Source organism: Tyto alba, unplaced genomic scaffold (assembly GCF_018691265.1).
Source record: "Tyto alba isolate M040663 unplaced genomic scaffold, T.alba_DEE_v4.0 Super-Scaffold_16, whole genome shotgun sequence".
Taxonomy (NCBI): domain Eukaryota; kingdom Metazoa; phylum Chordata; class Aves; order Strigiformes; family Tytonidae; genus Tyto; species Tyto alba.
Genome location: NW_024881278.1, coordinates 20,633,757 through 20,659,048, shown reverse-complemented (window position 1 = coordinate 20,659,048; position 25,292 = coordinate 20,633,757). Strand labels below are relative to the sequence as shown.

At 35.8% G+C, this 25,292-nt stretch overlaps 1 protein-coding gene across 5 annotated transcripts in view; it reads left to right on the top strand.

Moving 5' to 3' along the window:
• Positions 1-19,943, top strand: part of SYT14 (synaptotagmin 14) — an 87,390-nt gene extending 67,447 nt beyond the window's left edge. For 3 of the 5 annotated variants that reach the window (XM_032989544.2, XM_032989547.2, XM_032989542.2), the window contains 3 exons: positions 13,014-13,203; positions 16,305-16,361; positions 17,506-19,943. In XM_032989544.2, the coding sequence (XP_032845435.2) occupies positions 13,014-13,203; positions 16,305-16,361; positions 17,506-17,819 (561 nt within the window). In that variant the 3' untranslated portion in view covers positions 17,820-19,943. The remainder of the gene's footprint in view (positions 1-13,013; positions 13,204-16,304; positions 16,362-17,505) is intronic. The other 2 variants (XM_032989548.2, XM_032989543.2) reach the window with 1 other exon arrangement.
• Positions 19,944-25,292: the final 5,349 nt, after the last annotated feature.

The window sequence follows — 25,292 nt, the reverse complement described above, 5'->3', positions numbered from 1 at the left end:
CTAGTATATTCCTTAAATAGGTTTCAAAGTTACACATGGCTTCAAATTTACAAATCTATTCACAAACTATGTTTCTCACCCAAGGTTTCACCCTGTTCCTCACCTTCCTACACTGTGTGTAATGTCTTGCATTAGCAGATACTATCCCCAGTCCTGTTGCCATATGTATTTAACAGTCCTGCGTTGCTGAAGTTCTCCCACATAACAGGGAATTCCTTCTTAGCTACCTTATTTATCACACAATTTCTTCTAAGTTTAGCATACATTTGAGTGAGGAGGAAGCAACAGAACCAATATGGGCTAGCCAAAGTGCAGATGCCGCAGTTATTTGAGATTGTGTCCATTTCAGATTTAATAGAAACTGGCTGCTGCATCAGAAATTAATAGCAGGTTTGTACATTGTGGTTTTGTCTGAGTATAGTTTGCTTAAGACCACCTTTGCTGATGCTTTTAGAGAAATTTTCCTTTTTTTGTACAGTGGTAGACAAATTTTTGTTCACATGTCTTGGAGTTTAGAATCTATTGTGATGTTGTTTATTTTTCTTCAGGAAATCCCTGTGGACCTGTTTTTAGTTTCTCTTCCTTCTTATCCAAAGAAATTTTCCTAACAGTGAACAGCCTCCAGTATAATATGATTATAAAAACTTATAAGCAGTTTATTGAGTGAAATCTGTTTTAAAAAGATCAAAAAACAAAGTGTAATCCTCTTCACCAGCCCATAGGTTGGGTTTTGGTGTAGAATAGCGACAAACAATCATGGGTTTTATTTTTTGATTGATTTTGGAAGTACAATTTGGATAACCAAAACTACCTCTTCCTGCTAAGCAAATCTAGTAATTGTTCATTATGAATTGTCAGTAACAAGACGTTTACTGTGAAGAATTAAATTTAATTTTATTTCTTTCTATAACATTCTCCATTTCTAACATATTGAGCTCCTAGATGTGATCCCCATAACAAAGAATGGATGGTGTAGGCAGTCATACGTGCCTAAAGGATTATTTTGCATATCTTTACTATAAATATCCAGAGTGTCTGAGAATTATTTCAATTACAATATTTTTTGAGTGGAGGCATTTATGCATGCAGTGTATAAAAACACTCGCTCTTGCACATATACATGTGCTCTCTCCACTTTGAGGACAACAGTTAATCATCTAGTATACACTGGTTTATGCATTGTGCTTAAGGCATTTGTTCTGTATTGCCCTTTATGTGTGGCATATCTTCAGAATTCTTTGTAATGGATGTTTATCAGTTTATAAACTTCTCAGAAAAAAAAGCTTTTCTTGGGAATTCTTTTCCATTATAGAGTTGAGCTGTCAGGTTTGTGGAAATTCTTATACTTAGACATATTGGTGACTTTGCTACTGTGTTCTTGTGGCATTGTCTATTCAGGATTGTCTTTGGAAGGCTAAATATTAAAACTCGTATGTATAAACAGATCTTTACTAAATACCATTATAATACTTTAGAATGGCTAATGAAAAAATGACTAAGACTTGTCTAGGTAAGAAAAGAAAAAAGACTCAAAATATTTTGTTCATAGTATTTTATTTAACTAGAATTCCACGTAAGTGGATCGGTATCTATGTGATGGTGCATAAATGCTTTCAGTTAGCTTGTAAAAATTATGTCCATCAAAGTAAGGGGCAATTATCTTTAAACATTGAGCACATTTTTATCTCAGGAATAGCTTGCTGAGTTCATTTGAGATAGCTGTATAAAACATGGAAGATCGGAATTAATCCTTTGACACAATAAGAAGGATGACTCCGCTGAAGAAAATTATTAGGTGATTGGAAAATGGTGATCATGTTACTGAGGCTGCAGGAGAACTTGACAGTTCTTGGCAAATGAAGCAGTCCCAGCTTATCATGGCATTATTGGCAAGAAGCAGTCACTGTCTTCTCAGTGTCATGGCTGCCTCAACTTGTGTGCCTTTGTGTGGTGGTCACCAGGCACTGCTCCTGGCAGCTGAGAAGATAAGTGCTAACCAGGGGCTCTCTGCTCAGGTCTTCATCAGGATACGGGGTGGGGGGAAACCCAGAGAGAGCTGTGGCTGCTGTGCTCTAAAGCAAGTGGTGTGTCTGCACTGTTCTGACAGATGCAACTTTCAAGAACTCACATAGAATCTGACCAGATGATAAGTTAAAAGCTAACTGGCTTTCTAACTCAGTACTATTTGCTTCTGATATTTTCTTATGTAAATATGTTTAATCATTCAGTGCAAATTTTAGTGAATAATTAGTCTGTTCATCAAAGAAGCGCTGGACTAGGCATTGAAACTGTGAGACTGTTTCAGTCCCATATAGAATAACATTGATACTTTGTAGAATACTTTTAGATAGTTTTCAAAAAAAATTTTATTTTTTTTTTTTACCATCACAACTTGTGTCAGGTGACTGCAGCTGTTCTGTCATCTCAGGAGCGAAGTGATTGACCAGTTTCAACATATGCCACTTGTTTCTGATAATTGATTACTATTGTAGAGGGTGGTATAGTTATTTCTGTTCACAGATTGAACAAACCTTTTAAGTGAGCTATCCAGAAATGCTAGAATGTTTCCTCAACCTACACAGAAATTCATGTGCAGTTGTTTGAATGAATCCAGAGTAAGAGGCAATAGTCCTTGCAGATTGCTTTAAACTCCATAACTAAACTCAGTACTTCAGCCCTTTTATGGGATATTTGCTATCTCCATTGTGATCAAGAGAAGGATCTTTGTCAGTAGGATGCTCTGCCTTATACTATCATAGACATGGTCCACATTGCTGCTATTTGTCCATTGAAAATCAAGTCCAAGATCTGTTCAGGAAGCTTTCTGCAAAGCAGCAATTCAGGGTTTGTCATTCTGCCATGTCTGTGCTAACTAGGATTGTGATTCCTGTTACATCAATAATGTAAAGAGTATAAAGCTTTTCCAAATTAAAACCCCTAATTCTCTGGAAACAAGCTCCTGACTTCTTAGGAGGTTCTGAGAGCCCTTAGATGAATCTTGTACATCCACTACATTTCCAGTTACTTTGCGTTTCTAGCCTTTATTGCTGGACAATTTTGTAAGATACAAGAAGAAGAATTTGATTCCAGCTACTGCTGACAGACATGTATAACAGAGCTTAAAAAAATGCTATTAAAGTGGTACTTATATATCGTTTATGGGATATGCTGACCAATGTGGACAGTCAAAGCATTCTGAATGTACATGCCACTGCCATGACAGAGTTAACAAAGTCCACCTGGCCTTCAAGTTTTTACAGGTTTTAAAAACATGCCAGCATAACACCAGGGCTTTCTTCAACACATTAACAAAACCAGAACTTGGATTTAACATTAATTTTCAACTACCTTGCTGATACCCAGATGGGAGGCAAGTTCCTACTTTGATAACTAGATCTATTGCTATGACCCTGAATGTAGGATACTGGGAGAATTCTTTGAAGTGAGCAATGTGAAGAATTTAATCTATTTGTCAAAATCATCAGTTGGTCATGTAGCCAGAATAAGTACTGTTTGTTGTTTGTCTTAGTATTTGTGCACTGAATAAAATAACAATTAAAATCTGGTATCTTGCCTTTAATCAGTGAGTTGGTTGAAAAAAGTTATTTACTCAGTTTGATCTCAACAATCTTTGAGGCTTGTGTCAGCAAATAATGGAAAGTGTTTCAGATGTGGTATTTTGAGTGTATGATGATGCTTTTCAGTCTCTAAAATGCCCCCAGTCAAATGACAGGCTGTGAATGACTGTTCTAGATTAAATCAACATAATCCTCGAGCAATACCCTTACTTCAACAGAAAGCCGCTCCATCAGTGACAAACATATTGTTTAGAATTGTATGTCTAGTTTAGATCATCATTAAAAAAGTAAAATGGAAAAAGTTCATCAATACATAAAGCTAGAAAAATGAGAATTTCATCAGGTATCTCTGAGACTCTCAGACTGTCATTCTCTGTGGCATAAGTATGATCTCCCAATGTGGACTGCAATTTCAAAGAGCAGTATGGAAAATAATCATACTGTTAAAACATACTCCAGATTTCCCAGAAGTGGCTTTCAAGGTTGTCACTAGCATGAAATTTCCACTTTTGAAGACTACAAGCTGCTGTTTAAATCTTCTTCAAGCAACTCTTTCAATGGAGATACATTCTTTAACTTATGGATCCAAGTGAAATTTCTGTTTCCCTTAGAGATACTGAGTTTCCCAACTATTTTATTTTCTTATAGTTTGAATTCTTTCTTGTTTGCATGTATATGTACACACAAACATCATCTCACTTTTGTTCCTGTCTTTCAAGGAAACAAGAAAAAGGAAAAACACAGAAACAGCTCAGTTTGCAGGTTTGAGCACCCTTGAGCAAAAGCATGTGCAGTGTTTTCCTCCAGTTTATTTCCACTGGGGGGAAACCCTAGTCAGAGATGTTGCACAAACAGAAAAAGTTACCAAGTCTGCAAATTTATAGCTTACATGTTTGTGGAACTTTTAATGTTATTTTTTTTGTTTACTTACTAGGTGATTCTTCTTCTCCTGGGTTTTGCAATATAATGTATGTGTTCTTCAGCATTCTTCATTTTAGACTTCTCCAGGTAGTCACTTATTTTGTATATTCAAGCAGCCTGTATTTGGTATCTGTTCATAGGGTGCCTTTAGCAAGGGATCCTTTTAGTCTTAGTGTGTTAGCCTCTTGTCAGGCTTGACCCTCACATTGTCTGACCTTGAACTGCATCTTAAACAGCTCCTGTCTTTCTGTTGGGCTTAATCAGCTGTCAGCTGGCCCCAGCAGAATCCAGTTTATTTTTCTCTTCTTGCCCTTCATTGTGGTGTTTATGGTAGTTCTGAGAACTGGAGCAGATCCGTTCCAGCTGCAAACAACTGATGATCCTCTGATCATGAGATCAAACATGACCTGAACAAATCAAAAGAGGTACCACTAGCAAATTAGATTAGAGCTGGGTGAGCTGTTAATTGAAAATAGTTTAACTGACAAACGCATTATAAACATACGTTTAATGTTATGGAATTGTTCATTGTGAAAAATAATTGCATGAACATCTATTCAATCAAATACTAGTCCATAGATTGACTACTCATAAATTATGCTTACTGTCTGATCACTGAATCTTTTTCTCTTTTCCTGGTTTGAAAAAGCATAACCAAGAGAGAAAAGAGAAAAATGAAATTATCTGCCATTAATGTCCCCAATGAGCATAGATAGTAACTCCATCTGGACAGAGCATTGTAATTTAAAGAAGTCTGTAGTCTTGGGAGCTGTCCCACAGTAACATCTCCATGGTCTTACAGGTTTGATAGGGAGTAAAGAGAGAGGGAGGTGTGAATGAGTCTGGGTAGGAGCTGTTAGCATGGCTTCATCGGGAGTGCAGGTAAAATGTCTGCGTTTTGTGTCAGATGTTCTTAACTAAATTGCTAGCACAAACATCTAACAGCTTTTAGTGCTTGAATGTTTCTTTATGCTACATGTCTTATCTCAAAAAACAGAATTCAGTAATAAAAGGCATCTTGCCTCTTTTCCTCCCCTTGCCCAGGGTTGTATAAAAAGCTGGTAGACTTTTGCAATGTAAAAACAGCACTTTTGTAAATGCTGTAAATTCCATTGTACATTCTTTTCCAGTTGCCTCCACTGTTGCTTAGGTTTGCTGTGCAAATTTCAAGCCAAATAAGTCTGTGGAACAACTAGATGACCTTTAATAATCTGGCAAGAAAGCCAAAGGTGTAATTTAAATGCAGACAAATAGAAGTTATAGAAAACCTAAAATGTTTCCCTTTCTGTAGAGAATTAATGTTTTGCTCTGCAGAGCTGATAACTTAAAAAACTTTTATACAGAAAGTGCTAATAGCAAATTCTCATGAAATATGAAAAGCAGAAATCTCAGAGTGAACTCGTTCAAAATCTTTCAGAAAAATGGAATATTGTTTTGCCATTATTAAGAATATATACATTTTGGTTTGTCATTTTAGTTTTATGACTAAATTATGGTATCCTCAAGTTTGAAAACAAACCTTATTTTCATTATACTGTATTCTTCTTATTAGAAAACCCACAAAGGTTTACATTTTTATTAAAATTAATTAATTTTAAATTACTTCAAAATTGAAATTTGTATAGTATCTTCATGTATTTGAGGAGGGTTTATAGCTCTGTACATTATAGTAGCTATGGTAAATTAAAGCTGCACATATTTTTTTTTTTTTTTTAAAGGTTTTAGTCCCTTGACTGTAGTGAATGAAAGAATTACTTTTTTTTCATTTAATCTCCATTTTCCAGTGTTTCATCTGTGAGAAAACAATGTGTTTTGTAAAAATCTGCATCCAGAAGGCTTTTTCTCTTAAGAGTAAAAAGAAGGTAGAGCAGAAGCTTTTGATGAGAAATGTGAATTTGATCACTTCAGATAATCTGATTTTTAACTACATTAACAGTAGTTTAATAATCAAAACAATTTCATATTTTATGTGAATACCATCAATTTTGAATGTATTTATTTGCTAAAGGTTTTTAAATTGGAATTTGTGCATAGGAGATCCTGGTAGCTTTTAAAGCATGCCATTCTACCCAAAATAAATATGTTTTGTTTTCTAAAGTCAAGTTGCATAATGCAAATATTAGTAGAATATTTACTTTCATGTTTGTGATTTAAGTTGACTTAGATATTCATACTGTAAAGTGTTAAGTACATGAATAAAAATGCACTATACTTAATTGGAATGTGCTTCAAGGAAGCTATTAAGCAAAAAAACCCAAATAATTGCCTGTCATAAATAACGATGCTTTCCTCAAATTGAATCTTTGTGAGATGCCTAAAACTATATGTTTCAGTGTTTGCAAGTTCAGATTATTAGTTTAAAGCAAAATACTGATAGCTATATGTTCTTTTAATTTTACTATACGGGACAGCCAGCTACAATAGAAATTGGAATTTTCTCCCTAACATGTTGCGAAGATAGGTAGCTTTGTATGATTTCAGAAGTATTGGTATTCTCTACAAAAAACAAACAAAAACCCAAAACCCAACAAAACAAAACACCCCTAGAACTTCCAGATTGATACCATTTAAAATCAGGTATTTTTTTAAATTGCCAAAGTCTCAAAATGACAATGGCATACAGTACAGGAAGAAACCTTTTAACAAACAAGCAAACAAACAAACAAACAAACAAAAAAAGAGGCCACCTTTTTTTGGCACTTGCTTCTTAATTATTATTTTGCAACATCTTTACTAAATTTTATTATTATTAATCTTAAGAATCTTATTATTTCAAATATTTAGTATTGTTTTGCGCATCATATATCACTTGAGTTCTACCTTTAGAAACAAAAAGTTGATACTCCCTGTGGGTATTAATACACAGAAAGAGTATCAGTTGTTGAGTTTAAGGAACAGGATTTTTTTATCAGTATCATATTTTTAAGGACTTCATATTTTTCAAGTATATCAATCCTCACAGTTCTTCTGTGAATTAGGGGAAACAGAAGCAGAAGTGATGAGGAACTGAGACAAACATCTCTGCAAAAGCATCAGTGTCCGGTATAGCATGTAAGTGGGATTTAGATGCCAGAATTCAAAATTATAAAGCTTCATTCTTTGACATTCCTAATTATTTTACGTCCCTCTGTTTTCAGGGATGAGCTTGTCACGTGGTTTAAGTTCTCTTTCCCAGGAATGGTCTCAATTTTTTTTCAAAATTATTTTAGCTTTGAAACATGTTTTTATGAAGTATCTAGTGCTTAAGCCACTAATGAGGGATGCAGAGCCTCTAGGTTCACTTTTCTCCTCCTCCTTGGCTCTCAGAGAAGGGATGGGCTCCAGGCGAAGAGCTGGTCTGGAGCCTGTTTGGTGCCTGGGTGCTCTCATCACCTCAGCAAGCTTTTGCCTCAAAGGGAAGCAGTAGCTTTGGGGCTCAGCACTGGGCTGGTGATTAGGAGAGATGAATACTTTTATCTAAAATGTTGGAGCCCTGAATTCAGTTCCCTCTTTTGCCTGCTAGGATTCAACTTTCTTTCCCTAACCCCTCAGTTGAGATAGATGTAGAAGAAAGTAATGTGCAAAAAAAGTTCTTTAAGAGATTAGTGGTATAACATTAACATTTAAAATTTGAGAGAGGCATTTTGACAAGTAACATGCTGTGAATCAGATTTTTGTTGCTGCAGGATTGTCAGCAAGGTTTCATCTTTCTTGTGTATATTTTGAAAAGCCAAGAGAATCAGATGTTCTTGTTTCGTAAGCCTGCAGACACGTGATTTTAACCTGTGCATTGAGGAAAATGTACTTTTGTACTGCCCTCAGAGCATGGCCACATTATTCCCTGTGATTAACTCCAGTTGGCTGAAGAGCAGAATTTATAAGCAGAACTTAAGGGTATAGAAAAATAACAGTAGGAGATGAATATGTAAGTAACAAATATCCTGTTTCCATGGAATTATGGTGAAGGAAGACAAATATATACATTTTACATATGTTATCATTGTTGCAAATAGAGGATTCTCTATGTTATAAGAGAGCAGAGGAAAATATTAGTGAAAATACTTCTTAGGGGTTCAGGTCTGATATGCATTGTATGTGTTTACTTCCATTGACACTAGGGAAAAAAGATTTTTTTGATTGCTAACTTCTGTACAATAGCAACATGTGAAATACAAATACCACTTAATGGAAATGTTTTTATTGAAAAGTGACGTTTCGTCCCTAGATAAAATATGCAAAAAAGTCATTAAGAACAATAGTTTGGACAATTATAAATAAGTTTCTGTAGAATATAGCACCTGTTACTTTTGTTATCCAGTGAAAATCAGCAATTTTTGTGTTGATCAAATAAAAATCTGCCTAACTTTGTAATAAAGTACTATGCTGTGACGTATATGGGAAAGGTTTAGGTCCTTTGTACAAAGCGCTCTGTTATAAAATTGAAAAGCTGAAAACCTGTCATTTACTGTAGTAAGACAGACCTCTGAAACAAGTATTTGGAATAGACTTTACCTAATGGTTTTTTTCTTGTGTTTACTGTTAATAATCTATTTTTGTTATGGCTAAATTGGCAACAGTAGGATAGAGATTTAGCATTAGTATCCTGGAGACAACCTCAAGAGACAGCTCCTTGCACTGTAGCCAGATCACCAATACCTTGACTGTTGATCTAAGTTCATAAAAATCTGCACTTACAATTTTAGAGCAGTTCTTACTAGGCTATTATGGAACCTTAGTCCTTTTTTTCCCTGCTTATTAAAATACATAGTGTTCATAGAGGAAGAGATGGAAGAGTTATAAAAATAAACTTACATAGACAGATTATTTCAAACAAATAGTAATTTTTGATCTATATATTATCTTTCCCACAGTGAAGCTACAGTATCTAAGTGGCCTACAGATAGATTGAATGCAGATCTGTATGAAGCTTCAAAGCATCCGGTAGCACTGTAATGTTGTCATGAGATGAAAGCTTCGTTGTAGCTAAGTTTATATTCATGTTGTACCAATTAGCAATTTCAGTGTTTATTTTACAATTTGTATATTTTACAATTTGGCAGGAGATCATGAAGCTTGTATTTTGAGCAGGTAAAAATGTAACTTCTTGTCTTGTTTTTTTCTTGATGAGTTTGTTAGCATGCTTCTTGAAATTTGACTATGTGAACAGAAAAAAACCTCTAAACAAATAATTGAAAAACTTATTTTCAATTCTAGTGCAGCTTACGGACTTAACACAGTCAGGTTACTTACCAACAGATATGATTATCACAGAACACCTTACTTAAAACAAAGAATGGATTTCCACAGTGTGAACAATAAACTCTGTGCTGGAGAAAATACTTCTGAGGAGCCATCTAATAATACTCAGTATCCCTGATTTTAACTTTGTCCTGCAATGAAAAGTCTTTCTTCAGTCGTTGATCTGAGCCCTGTTGATCTCAGCTATCTCTTTAACTTACCTGATTCTTATTTCTTCTTCTCTTCCTTATAGGATCTTTCTGTTTTCTATCAAAAGAAAATTGACAAAATACAACCTCACCTTCCCCTTTTTCTCATGTTTTTTACCTACTTGCCCCCAAATTCTCTGTTTTCTCCCTTATCATAGACACAGAAATTATACTTTGGCTCATGTAGTTTAACCATATTTTTACCCAGTATCATCAGTCTGTCTTCTAATCCGACTTACACCTCACTGCTTCATTTTTCTTAATGTCTGACTTCTTTTATATTAGAATTTTCCAGTTCCTAACCGAAAAGCAGAGTATTTTCTAAAATACATTTGAGTCAGAAAGAAACAAAATGGGTTGGAGTCTTTTTTTATGTGAAATGGAAAACAAAATATTGTTTAGATTGTTTCTTCAGTGAGTTTGGTTGCTTTATTTTGATGTCTTTTCTGTCACCAGAGCATTTTGCAGGAAGGAGATTCATACGGTTATTATATACTAAGGATTAAACAACATGGTTTTGTTTATTTCAAACCTGCCACCTCTCTCAAAACAAAAGGCAAAATATTTTGGTTTAGAAAATATTTTAGCTAAACATTTAAGTTAGACCCTCTTACGAGATTTTCATCAAGGCTACATCTACCAATTCGTCCTGTGCAACAGTTCTAAGGTACAGGCACTTTGTTGCATTTCCATCCACTTACAGATCTGAAGCATCACTGAGGTCTTCTCATCCCACCATTCAGCTGGTGAGATCCTTTTCTCTGGCCTTGACAAACACAGTCTTGTCCTTCTTACATCAGCTCAGGATTCTACTGTAGATGAATGACATTTCTATCCCATCCTTATGTAATTTTGTAATATCACACTTATTTCAGTTGTTTTCCCCCTTCTCTGTTACATCACACAGAAGCTACTTGTCTTCCCTTTCAAGGTACTTCAGGACTTATTCCCATTCAGTCATCACTCATTTACTATATGCTTTTTCTAACATTTTAAACATTATTCTGATACCCATTGTGTAATCAGTTTAACTATTATAAACTGATTTAGACTGAGTCCCTATTAGAACATCAGTAAACTGTACAAATAAGTCACAATTAGGAAAGAAGTGCTATCATCAGCTTCTCTTGGTACAGATGTCAGAGCCCTTTGAGGGTTTGGGGGGGAGTGTTACCCAGCTGCTTGCTTTGTGTTGTGTCTTTTTCTGTGGACTTGCAGCATGATCAGAATAAAATTTGAGGCTTTGAACAGTGGCAGGTTGACTGTGGTTAAATTCCTGGCCCAACAAAATAATAAGAAGAATAAGCACCATAGAGGTAATGTGTTACAATTTTAAAAGATCGGAAAACATAAGTAATAGCTGCAGTTGTGACGGGCTGAAGCTTTCAAGTGTGCAGTGTATACTTTGACTGCTGAATCAAGTCATCTTTCTTTTTATTTTCCATTTTGTATTCTACTGTCGAAGTTAGGAATCAAAAGTTTCCTGTTTAGTGAGTGCCAAGAATCAGAGAATGAATGTATACTTGTAATTCATTTTCATCAATTTACAATTTGCAAACCATTTGAAATTTATTCTTGGAATTGAATAAAGAACTTTTAGAGAAATAACCAAAGATTTAAAATTCAGAATTTTCAGCTTGGGGGATGGAAATCAGGCAATTTTGTTGAGGTCCTTCTTTAGTAGTAAGAATACATTTGCTAACAACAGTGAATGTTTATTAATGAGGAACTGGATTGCTGCTTGAAACTTCTGCCAGACTTCTTGGAAATGTTCTATTGAGAAGAACGAGTTAAAATGTTCATATGAAGGATATTGTTATAGGTTCATAATTTCTTCTGGTAGGCATCATGTCTTCTATAATGTGAGATTCTAAAATGCATTTGGGCTTTATATGTCAGATTAAGTTACTTGCTTTTAGAGTTAATTTTATCTTGATGAGGATTTGTACTATTTAGGTTTTAGGACTGATCTTGCACCCATGTCAGCTGTTGCTGGAAATGATAGAGACATTTGGAATCTGGAAGAATCAGCTTCACAAAATCTTGATGTCTCCTTGAAAGAGTGCTGCCAGATTCCCAAATGAGTCAAGCCGTATTTGACAAATCTGTGGATCCAATTTACGCTTTTTCTGAGAGACTCATAAAGGGATGTACTGATAATTCAAAAGTCTCTTCTCGGCTACCAAACAAATTGCCATGCCATTGGCTAGATTCCATCTAGTTTCTTGTTTTCAGTGCTACAACTCTATGTGCCAGTGCACGAAAGCAAGAAAGTAGGAACTACTACGGTATGATTAGCATGGCAGCATAAAGAAAGTACAGTCTTTTTTTTCTTTTTTTTTTTAAGGCCAATAATGAGGGGTTGAAATGATGAAAATGAATATTAGAAGCTCCTGTCAAAGATGTGATGTAGTGTGGATTCATGAGAGATCTGAATTTTTTTTGGAAGCTTGCAGGTGGAAATTAAAGCATCACTTGGTGAGCTTTAGGATGGCATTCTCCCTTTCCCACCCAAGACAAAGGGTCTATTGCAATTCTGTATCCCTGGATCAGTTAAATTCCTTGTAAACTAATTTATTCTATACAGAGTGCATTTTTCTATTTGCATGTGTTCTGTTATTTTGCTACTCATAAATTCTCAGTCTAGAGAATAACCTTTACGAAGGATGAATAAGAATTTCCTGCATTTTATTATCTTCAGAGTTCCACTACTGTTTTCCAGTTTTGGAAAGTAAAAGATCCAAGGTTTAATGTTCTCTGGGATGCTGACAGATTATTTTAGCAATTGAAGTAAATGGGGACCATAAAGTCTGCTCTTCATCTTCTGCTATTATTTCTCCTGAGTTATGAAGCAACAGAAACACAAAATTAAGAATTATTTTAATTCCAGATCGCTTTAGTCTTTGTTACATCTAACATGTGTGAACTGGGAATATATTAAGGATGTAGATTTCTTATTGGGTGATCGAATGGAACTTCTGTTATTGTCAGTAAGTTGCTTTCCTATTTTTCTATGCATTATTCTGAAAATTGACTTCCCAGTAACATCATTCCATAGAATACACAGAAAATGTTATCTGTTTTATAGGGTTGTGACTCTCAAATGAGCATGTCAGAAGTGTCTTGCAGTGAAAGTACCTCCTCTTGTCAGTCTCTGGTACATGGCTCAGCTCCAGAAATCCTCGTTGGCCTCCTTTATAACGCAACAACTGGAAGATTATCAGCAGAAGTGATAAAAGGCAGCCACTTCAAAAACTTGGCAGCGAACAGACCACCCAGTGAGTGAAAATCTTTTTTCATCCTAATGCTTCTGTACTGGTGGGGCTCTTGGTAGCAAGGACTTCAATCCTATCATTTAGTCTTACCCAATCAAAATGAAATAGAGCAATCATCAACTAATCTGTTTCATGTTTTATATTTCTAGTCAGTTGGGAAATAGCAAAAATCTAAAATTCAAAATATTAATTGTAAGTTGACAGGACTGATTTAATTTTTCATGATGACTGACTAATAAATTACCTTTATCATAATGATTAATGGCTAAATTACTAGTGCCTCACATCACAGGCCAAGAATAAAAAGTTAAGTGTTCAAAGAGAAAGTACATGCCAGCTAATATTAATATAAACACTCTAAACAGTTATTGCTCTTCCTAGAGAGGTTGATACTGCAGTCTTTAATTGGTTATGTGCCTGTGTATATGTGGTAGTAATATATTATATGTAACTTGGGAATGTCAGTGAAGACAATGGAGAAACAAATTGAGAACTTTGACATATTTACTGTGCAGAAGGAATGTTCACCATCAGAAAGGACTTGAACTGTGTGTTCAAGCGTTTGTTCAAAAATAGATTTGTCCCAAATATCTGTGTACTTTATATACTTCTACATTGGAGCCAGATGGAATGTCACACACACAGAATATTTTTACTGTCTCTAATTATTTGCTATAGCTTGACAAAGTTCAGAAATGAACTTTTAAAATATTTTGTTGTTTTTTCAGATGATGAGTCTGATTTACGTAAGTTGTAGTTAGACATACCTGTCTGTTCCTCTTGATTTTGTCTGGAGTTTTAGGTTTTAGTCCTTCTTTCTGTTTCTTAATCCCCAGATTTGTATGGCACTAGCAGATTATCTGGCACTACTAGATTATGTATCAGGCTGTCAACATTTTATAAGTGGTTTGCACGTCTCACATTGTCTTCAGAGTTCAGGAAGCCAAACAAATTGAGACTGATGGGCTCCTCTTTCTTTCTTGACCCATGTTTTATTTTATTCATTAATTGCATTTGGCTCATCCTTATTCTGCTTTGCTTTCTCTGTACTTTTCACACCAATGGAGTCAGACTTTGTTAACATGACCAGAGAATGAAGATGAAAGAAGAATCTCTAATACTTTTATATAATTAGGTAGCTGCTCAGAGTCACCTATTGGGAGACAAACCGTAGAAATAGATGGGAAAGCCAAGAAGGCCCAAGGACACTGGAATATGGGGGGAAGGAATGAATGGGAGAGATCTGGAGAGAAGGGATCATGTGTTCCCTGAAAGCAAGAACAGTAGGTGGCTTATTCTTATCCTTCTGGAATCTCTGGAGAAGGCCAAGTTTTTCTTAATATTTAGAATATGAAAGTTAGATGGAGGTTCAGTACTTGTTTTGAAGACAGATATGTTCATTCCCTGGTATATTGATTCCCAAAATGTGGTCTGTGAGCCCATGATGTCTAGCTAACAGCTGTGTGTGTCACTGGGGTCAAAAATCCGTTTCAGATTGCAAGAAAGCAACATAGAACATGGCACATAACCCTGCAATACCATGTTTTGCCTAACCTTTTTGGAGGGAATATCTTGTGTGTTACCTTTTGTCATCCCCCGTGAAGGATAGGAGGAAGTTTTGATATTCATAATAATAACAGTCCAGTTCTGTTTAGGAAAATGTGGGCTTGGAGTTCTGTTGTTTCTAGAAAGCTGGAAACTAAGGCACTTTCTGGGTCCAGTAAGACCGTGCACAGAATGTTGTCGAATCCGAATTTCTCCTGTGGGCTGTTTTGTGTCACCCCCTTCCCCTCCTCCTCAGCAGTGGCTGCACCTTCTTGTAAATTCCTGAACCCAGGTGAATAACACTGCCATCTCGGAACTCCCTGTCAGGTACATCGTGGACACATACCAGCCCCTCTCTGTTTCCACAAAATGGAAACTAAAGCCCATAGAGATGATGATGAAATGCTCTGATCAGATTTGTTGTTTGGACCATTAGTGGTCCAGAGTCTTGAGAAGTGCTGCAAAATACATGCACAGGTCAGTTTTCATTCAGGTCTTGAGAAGCTAAGATAGAAATGGAAGCAATTACTCTTTCCCACGTGATCCTTTCTGTAGTCTAGGGGTTGTGAACCTATGCAATTTTTGTGAAATACTCCTGCAACAAATATGGATTGAGTCCTACATTTCTGCCTCTTAGTAGTATAGCGTCCTCTCCTATAACATATTTATATGTTACATAGTAACTCATTTAGCAACAGAGTACAGGCAGATAAGCCAAATCCTTCAGGCAATAACAGTTAATGTTAGAATGTGTCTTCATTTCTCTGTATGACAGTTAATATTTTGTCTAAGAAAAAGATGCTTCTTAGTATTCTTTAAAATTTTGTTGAAACTGGGTACAAGCTTTTGCACATTAAATGCATGTGTGTGTATGCATGCACACACGCATTAAATCCATAAATACATGGATTTTAACAAGTGAGATCTCTACATTTTAATTAGAGAGACATAGCTGAATTTCAGATGTAAGCATTTCAGCTATTTTTAGAGATTAGATCAGTCATTCTTGCGCCCATGTCCATCACTACGCAAGAAGTAAAGTACTACAGTCAAATATCTGTAACTATTAAAGCTAAGGGCAAAACCATCTTGGTTTTTAGTTCAGTAATTTTTCATTTTATTGCTTTTAATATATGAACTATAATTACCGTGTGCAGTTTTTCTTAATATGCTGGAGTTTGCATGAAAAAGCGTAAGGTTTGGTAAAAAGGATACAGTGATTTTTACCCAGTCTTCTATAACCTAATCGTTTGCATGATTCTTTCTATGTTGAGTGTGCTTTAAAACCCAGTAGCTATAAGTGCTAAGATAATCCATTATATAGGTGGTGTAATTTTTATTAAAGATTACACAAAAACTGCACAAAATTTTCATTTCATTAAATTTTACCCAACAATCCTTCTGTTCAATCCTTTTTCTGATCTGTGCTGCTAAGGTTTTGTGTTCTTCCACTCCAGTGAATAGTGCTTCCTCTTAAACTTTAACCTCTGATCCTCTCTCACCCAACTATTGACATCTGGTCATTATTTCTTTTACTGCTTTCCACCCCCTGTTGTCAGACGGACTGTTCTGTTGTCTAAAACACTTGATAGGTGGACAGGTTTATATAATCCGAGGTGAGTTCCTGTAGAAACTAATTGGATGTTGTCTTTTTCATGCAAAAGAAAACTTGCCAGCAGTAAAGCTATCCACGGCTGCCTACCATACTGGTTTATAAAAGTACATATTTATTATTTGTGGCACTCTAATGCAAAAGTTGCATTTATCTCTGATTATGGATGTTGGGATTTCAGTGTACCTGCAAAGTGAATATTCAATGTCTTTTTTTTATATAAATTCCAATATGTTAATAGTATTATAAATTAACATGAATATAACAGGAATAAAGAATGAAACGCCAGATTGTTTTATATAGCTTTATATTTCTTAAAATCAGTTAATGAAATGTACATCCTTCTGCAGGAGTATCACTTGGTGCTTCTAGTCAAATGAAAACAGAGCTTTAAGAATAAGGGTTTGCACCCAAATACTAACGCCCAGTGTGTGCTAACCTCATTTACTTGCATCAGCTTCTTAAATGAGCTTCCTAAGAGCACTATAGAAGCTATGGTTTAAACAACCATCTTGAATTATGCAAAAACTTATTTGTCTTTAAAGGTGTGTTAAATGTATTCTTTCATGAATCTAGGCATTAAGAGGGGTTTTATATTGTGTAAACTTCCACCTTTGAATGCACTTTGCTACATTTTGGTCTTTGAAATAAATAAAATTGAAAAGCCCAAAGTGAGAACCACATCCATGCAGAGATTATTCATAAGCATTTCATCCTGGCTGTTTTGATACCATCACTGCATATCAACTTTATTCTTTTTTTTTTTTTTTTTCTTCATTAGTTGCCTTCATTCCACTTTGTTTATTCTTATTCTCTGAAAATTCAGCGGTATGCTTTACAGTGTTGTGGCTAGTTGGAGCTTGTTAAGTGTTAATGCAATTAAAGTTTGTTTCGAACAATTAAGGGGGGATGACGGGAAGAGGATTATGAGGTATACCTTTAACTTAATCCATTTACATAGTACTGAAACTAGTTAATGTGTAGTGTGTTTGTAATATTTTGCTTACTTGTCATCTTTCCATGTTTCCAAACTAAGCTGTGTTCAGTCAGCCTGGTATACGCCATATCCTTGTACTTTCTAAATATCTCATTCTCTAAAACTTCTGTTCTAAGATATCTGACATTGCAAAATATGATTTATTTTGTAGATACATATGTTAAGTTAACACTGCTGAACTCGATGGGGCAAGAGATGTCCAAATGCAAAACTTCGATCCGCCGAGGACAGCCAAATCCAGTATACAAAGAAACCTTCGTTTTCCAAGTGGCACTGTTTCAGCTTTCAGATGTGACACTCATACTGTCTGTATATAATAAGCGCAGCATGAAACGAAAAGAGATGATAGGGTGGATTTCCTTAGGTCTCAACAGTTCAGGAGAAGATGAACTCAATCACTGGACTGAAATGAAAGAATCTAAAGGACAGCAAGTATGTAGATGGCATACTTTACTAGAATCATAATGGACAATACAAAGTGCAGTTGTGGTTTTAAGGGAGTTTGGTCTCTCAAGAAGATGATCATCCCCCATCAAAATCAACAGATTTGTTGCGGAAGTAAAAAATGAAAACTGAGGTCAACATTCCATCGTAAAGAATGCACAACATGCAAAATGGTGGGATTTAATATATAATCTTCGCTTAGTGTCAGACACTTCCTCAGTGTCAGAGAAGCCTTGCTGTACACAGATACGTTAGCACTCCCTCCCCCATCCACCTGATGCTGTATTTGTTTGAGTTCATTTTGTGGTTTTCAATTCAGAAACATTTTATGTAAGGTTCTCCAAATCAATGTAAGCTCCTCCTTGTGTACTTTTTGGATTGCTCTAATACTGTAGCTTCTGACCCACCTGCATTCAGATTAAAGGTCAATAATTTGCACTTTCAGAAAAGTTAATGATCTGTACAGCAAAAGAAAAGAAAAAACCCCACCAGTGGAGAACACTTAGTGATACAGCAAATATGAATATATTGTTTTACATTGAGTTTCTTTCCAGAAATTTAGTGCAAGTAAGTTTTCATTTTTTGATATGCAGTTGGTTTGAAAAATATTAGCATTTGGGCATCAGGTGAACTTTGACATCAAACTAATGTTTCTTCAATCTGTGACAGGAACGAGCTCTATATATGGCATAAATTGGGTTTTTCCTTCTTGCCTGTACTTCTGCCTAATCCAAAGAGACCAGATCATTAGTTTGGTCCCTTCCAAATCTCCTTAGACAGGTTGTACTGTAAAACTGTGTAACTTTCTGTTGAAAGCACTTCCTGTATTCATGTATTCCAATGTAGGAAGCTCATAGAGCACGACTTTACTAAAATATATTTTCATTAAACAAATCAATATGAATTTCTTTAAAATGTCAACAGTTGGAAGTTAGGTTGAAAGACTGTGAAGGAAGTGGCAACAGTTGAGCTACTCTGAATGAATGCAAAATACTGTGGCTTTAGTTGAAATAGGTATCCATTTGAGTCTCTTCCGAGCTGTTTTAGGGGCTACCATATGCTGTTCGTTGGAAGTAGGGAGCAGACCAGGAGTTTTTACATTTCTTCTTGGAGAAGAGAACATCAGTAAGTTATTTTTCTAGTGGTTTGCCAGCAATTGAGTGAATGTTCACATGCAAAATTGAAGTTTGCTTTGCTTATGTTCGAGTTGGGAAATACAGCTTTCTAATGACAGAGTTGAGAAGCTGCAGTATCACTAGAAAGTTTGTCATCAGATAAACACTCATGGCTTCCACTGAAATTAGGCAAATATCAGTGCTTCTGAGATTCCTATTTGTCCCAGATACTTTAACCAGAATCACACTAATTTACTGACTGCTGAATCTGATTCGTATTACTGAAATTGTGGATTATTGAGTAAAGATATTTTTTAAAAGCTTCCCAATTGAAATATTCTTTTTGCCTGTAATTATAAGTTTCATTTACTTTTAATTATCACTATATGGAATGCAAGTGATTTTTTTGTAAATGATGGTGGTGTCTTACTAATATGGGACTTCATTGACTGGTGGGTAGAAGACTGAAGTTTTGGAATTTGTTGAGAGAATTAGTGGTGGCCTAGAGTGTTCTCATTTGGACAAATGTTTTTCTCTTGATTTTTTTTATAATACCTTTGAACAATCCTGGCTTTAGCATACAGACAGTCAAGTACAGTGAGGTTGGAGACAGTGAATATGATATAATAAAGATATTTCACATGGTTCTCAAATTCTCACACTACTTAACAATTTCATTAAGTCATTTTTAAAGGATACTGTAATTCTATTTCTTGGTTTATTTGGTGCCTTTTGAGGGGTTTATTTGCAGAGCTTGGCTTTCAGTTTTTGTCGATATAAAGATTTAAAACATTATTACCGACTTTTTTTTTTTCCTGGTATTATGCTGCTGCTTCATTTACAGAAGCTTTATTTACTAAATACGTATAATGCAAAAACTTTCTTTAAACAGGAATGGTCTTGGAGTAATACAATACAAGTTATCTTTTCCAGTCCTTTTTGTTGCTCAGTCTGTGAAATGTAATGTTGAGTGTAGAATTTAATAAAAAAATCAACATTAATTTTATATACATAAGGCAAATGCTCAGATTTTCCCAATTCTTTTAGCTTTCCATATAATAGAAACACTGACTTAGAGGCTGTTCAAAAGCAGGTTTTCAGTGTATATGGAAATGTTTTTATTCATTCTGTTTGTGGATATTTAGATGCTCTTTCCTAAAGCTGAAAGTTATCTCTTGATGGTTGTCTCTTTGTATGAGTCTTGCTTTGTAAAATAATGCACAGTATTTAACAGCAAGAACTGAGCAAAATAATTCCAGTGGAGAATATACTTAACATCACCATTGAACAAAAGAAGTCAGTTTGGAAGGTGCCACAAATAACCGCTGACAGAACCAAGCTAAACTAAACTGTGTTATGACTTGGGTTTCTGTTTGTAGGTTGCATTGCTTCAGCTTTACATCTAACCATTTGGATTCCTAAGACAGTGAAATCTTAATTTAAACGCAGCAGAGATTTATAGTAGCCTGCATTGGGCACATTTAGGAAGAGGAATCTCTTTCTAGATCATGTGTCTTTTCCCAAGATATCCAGGTCCAGTCTGTGCTTCACAGGAGGCGGTTTGGCTTGGATTTATACTGTACAAAGGCTGGGAACTGAATGTATAAAGAGTGGAAGTAAATGTTTAATTTTGAGGCAGTAGAATATGGATTTGCCATGCAAAACCAGTCACACTGATAATTGGATTTGCCCTGGGATTTTTATTAATTAGTTATAATATCAGTAGCTCTCATGTTGTTTTTATTTCCTAGATTCCATTCTTATGATTTGTTTGTAATTTTGTTTTTCTTATTGCTTTATGCAAATCTATACTTTTGTATCTGAAACCTGCCATTAGATATTGTTTTTCTAAAATCCTGCATAAGAGCTTATACATAGAGTGTGCTTTTGTGCATTCAGTTAGGTCTTAAGCATGGAACAGGGTTTCTAAAGAACAAAGTATCAGAAACAAATTAGAGGCATTCGTGTTTTCCTTAGAGTTGTCTGTGCTTTTTTTTTTCATAGCTTTTTGTTCTTTACCTTTGTTCAAAAGTACAATAAGTACTTGGAAGAGTTCATCAAATTCATTACTTTTCTGTGAGCCGATATACTATGTAGAGGTTACAGTTCTTGAATTGAATCTGTTTCCTGTCAGTGTAGCCTTAAATAATTATAGAACAGTGACGTTCTTACAGATTCCATTCTTGAAAATTTTGCATCCTTTGTGCACGTGATCTGTTTGGTTTAATGGTTAGAACATTTCACATAGGTCTTCTTAAAGTATTATAAATATTAAAAAGTTGGTTAGTTCCTTTCTGTGGTAAGGGCAAGATTGTGAAGGGCAGTATGAAATCACTGCGCAGAAGGATGGGAGGTTGTACAGCGGCTGCAGGACATCGCTGTCTTCCCACACACATGGAGGCAAGGAGTGAGCAGAGCCATGCTGCTGTCCCAGCTCAGCCAGGTGGCACAGGGAAGGAGGACAGTACTGGTAAGATTCAAAGCTTGGTCCCCATGGCGCTTGCCTCATGCTCAGGACTTAAGACATCCACTTTGTAACCATACTGTGAGGTCTGACTGCAAAGGCAGAAGTTAGGCAAGGTGTAAGTGCTGCTACTGGAGAAATAAGACATAATTTCTAAATACGATTAAAATCCTCTAGCCTCATTAGTAACTAGATTTCAAAATACGGTGAGCCTTTGGAATGAATGTATGTGTTCTTACTGAAGCTGAACATTATTTATCAATTAAGAGAAAACTTAAGCTGAAAACAGATTGTATGACATTCACTGTAGGAAATATTTTCACCTGTAAGTTTTTGCAACCATTCCTGATGGCAGATGCAGTGCCAGGATCAGTACCTTCCCATTTTTCACACTTTTGGAGCAATTTTTTTTTTATTGTCTAAAACTTGTGTTTGTGTTATTGATTTGTTCTCTTTTCTCCTTAACGACTTGCTCCTGCAAACTCCCCAGCACCCTGAAAAGCTGTCTCTGGCAGTCACTGGACCTCAGAAGTCAAGGGCACTCTGCACCTCTTACAGTAAGGTACTGGTGCAAAAATTTATGTGACCTGTCCAACTCTCTAGGATTTCTGAAATGCAAACCATCATTTTTAACATAGTGAAGCAGAAGGCGACATTTTTCTTTGAAGGAGACATCTTAATGAAGGAATTTAATACAGATAGCTCTTACACATACAAGTTCTAACAAAAAGCCTGTAGTAAAATCAGAGAATGAGGCTTAAGGGGAAGCATTTTGGCCTGAGCTGTTCCAACTAGAAACTAACAGCAGAATGCCCTTTCATTTGCCTGAGAGTTGTATTGAGCCCTTTCCTTATTCATCACACTTTTCTGGTGGAAAAAAAGCTGTCCTGTTTAAAGCTGTCTTTAAAATTATGGCTTGTCACTTGTATGGCATACTGACTTTCTCCTGAAGTTGAATTCTCAGTAACAGCTAAACATCCATTTAATTCCCCCGCTGATGTGCATGCCTGCCTGCCATTAATGTTTATGTAATGGGCATCAACAGGAGAGGAGACCTGACCCTGAAAGTGTGAAGTGCAACAGGGTCAGTAGGTTAGAGCAGTGGTACAGCATGTCACCTGCAACACAATCAAATATGATCTCAATTATCAATGGAGGTAAAAAACCAAATATCTGGGTACCGTCACAAATCTGTTATTTAATCATTATCTCTTATTTTTGTTTCTTTTTTTCCTCAGTTTATGAAATATTTTTAAAACTTAATATTAAAAATCTTAAAACAACCTCCAAGCATCTCGATGCTTTTAACTGGAACATTCAGCAAAGTTTATTGCTAGAACGAGCCATCAAGAATGTACTGTATTTTTGGTCTATTTAACTCAACTGCCAGCTTTTGTAACGTATCACAGCGGGATTTCAGACTACTTTGTTCTGATGGTAGTTTTTGAGGGGAAAGTCACAGGAGTGTGTGCTTGTCAGTGAATCAACACCTGATGAAGAAATGTCATCTGGGAGCAAGAACATTAAAATAAAAGATGTCTTCATACAGCGGCAGCGACAGCAACTCAGATACCACTCTTGGAGCCATGTGGCCCTCAGAGGGCCCTATTCAGAGACACCGTGACATGTGAATTGTGGGAATTTATACATTCAAAGCAGCACTGGTCTGTGTGGGCGTTACATGGCTTCTAACCTAGTGTATTTTACAGATGTAAGCAGGGTAGATGGTGTTTTATTTGCCTAGGGTGAGTACCAGCTGGCCTACAGTGACATGGATTAGTTCAGCCTTAAGAACTTATCACTTCCCCCCCTTAAGTTCAAGCAGGGTTTCTTCCTTTATGCAGACTATGCAGAAATCTTATGCACCCAACATATCTGCTTATATTATGCCTACCTGCATACGTCACAATTATCTTAATGCTAGCAAGCTTAGTTCATATGTAATGTGGTGTGACTGAATTAAGAAATTGGTCTGATATGTGCTGGATTATGTTTTGCTGTGCAGGCTTATACTGGTATAATATAGAAATAAGATCTTTTATGCAGAGGAATGTGCAGGAGTCAGGAAAGTGGGTAGTATTGCTCCTGTAGGGCTGAAGACCAGTAAACAGCTATGCCCAGAAAATGGGCAAGGCTAGCCTAATAGAAAGAAGAACTCATTGACTTCCTTGGAAGCATCTACTGGTTGAGCTGGCATAAAGCCTACAAAAGCTGCTTGTTTCTGAGGACCCCACTCAGGAGAGCAGAAGCAGTAATACCGTACCACTGAAGGAATAGAATACCTCACGGACATTCAGGGATGTAATTAATGTCATCCTTGTTTTCTCATATATCTGAGGACAGGAGTCTTGACCTATCAAGTTAGGGTTTTTTTGCTGTTTTGCAAATCATGTGGGCATTCACTGCATGCTGAGGGTCCAAAGTAGATTGCTTTAAAAATTTTGGTTCATTTCCCAAGCATGAGTTGAGTGAGTTCACAGAATTAACCCGAAGCATTATCATAGTTTTGAGATGTAATCTCTAGGCCATAGTGCAAGCAAGGAGCAAGCAGGGCTTTAAACAAGTTTTGATAGTAAATTTTTAAAATGGCTTATTATGACATTTTAAGAAATTTCTAAGCAGTTGAATATATTAGGAAATATTTACAAAAAAGGAGATAGAGCAATGATCTTTTTTTACTGTACAGCTAGTTTGCTGTCCTTTCCAGTAAACCACAAGGTTCATTAGTGCTCAGTACTGTTTCATTTACGATAACTGTTTTTAATGTGATTTGCGTGACAAAGTGTAATTAGTGAAACCTTTTATTCAATTTTTCCCTTTCTTTGCTTTTTTTTAAGGAGAGATTTCTCCTTATATAGTATATATACTTTCTTACAGAGCTTTCTTACCTATTTTTATATAAGATCATTTAACAATGTAAAACTAAATGCTCTATGAGCAAGCTATATCACTGTTACACAATCTGAAGTGCTGATATAATGACTATGGACCTGAACCTACTGCCTTTTACTCGGGTCCTGGTTTAACCACACATCTTTCATGTTGTGTAGTAGCTTTCCCTGTAAGCAGTTCCATCTCTTTCTCTGGGATGACTCAGAGAAAGGCACTATTAACATGAATAACAGTGGTAAAACTGAGCCTCCTCTCCATTCTTAGCAGGACATCTGTCATCAGTAATGGCTGCTGGCTCTGTCCCAAAAGTATAGTTATAGATTATAGTTCCCTTGATCTTCAGTAATTTTGAACTTGCTTTCTGGTGACTATAAGCTAATAACTGATCTTAGTGAGTACAAACATTGAATCGAGCTGTTATCAGCAAGATTTTTAAAATGTGTTTCACATTTTAATTCATTCTTTCACTGGGATATAAGGAATTGGATTTGTGAAGCATTATATTGTGTAGAGATAGCACACATTCACTGCATTTTTAAAAAGTATGAGATATACAGTATGTAGCATTTTCTTGCATACTTTTATACTGCCTGTATGCCACCGATGTACTCGGTGCCTTCTTTCTTTTGTATAAAACTAATACATAGAGAAACTAATGGTGTGTAAGCAATGTCACTGCAACTGAAGAGATGTCTTAACCTGATTATTCCTAGTACAGGAGGTTTCAAATGGCAGTTCAGTTTAACACAATGCATTTCTTTGAATTTGAAGTTTTCCCCCTTCCAAGAGACCTCCTCATATGACTGTTTATTCTTAATTGATTCCTGTGTCTGATGTAAGTCACATGGTGTTAACCAAAGAACCAAGTCTGTTTCTAATTCTTTGGACAAATAATGTTTGGACTTGCTATTACTTAAAGACAAAAATGATATGGTGGATCTCTCTGAACAAATATAAAATAGGCTTCTGTAAATGTGACTCACAGCTGAGAATTCAATATACCTCTTTTCTGACTGGTTGTGC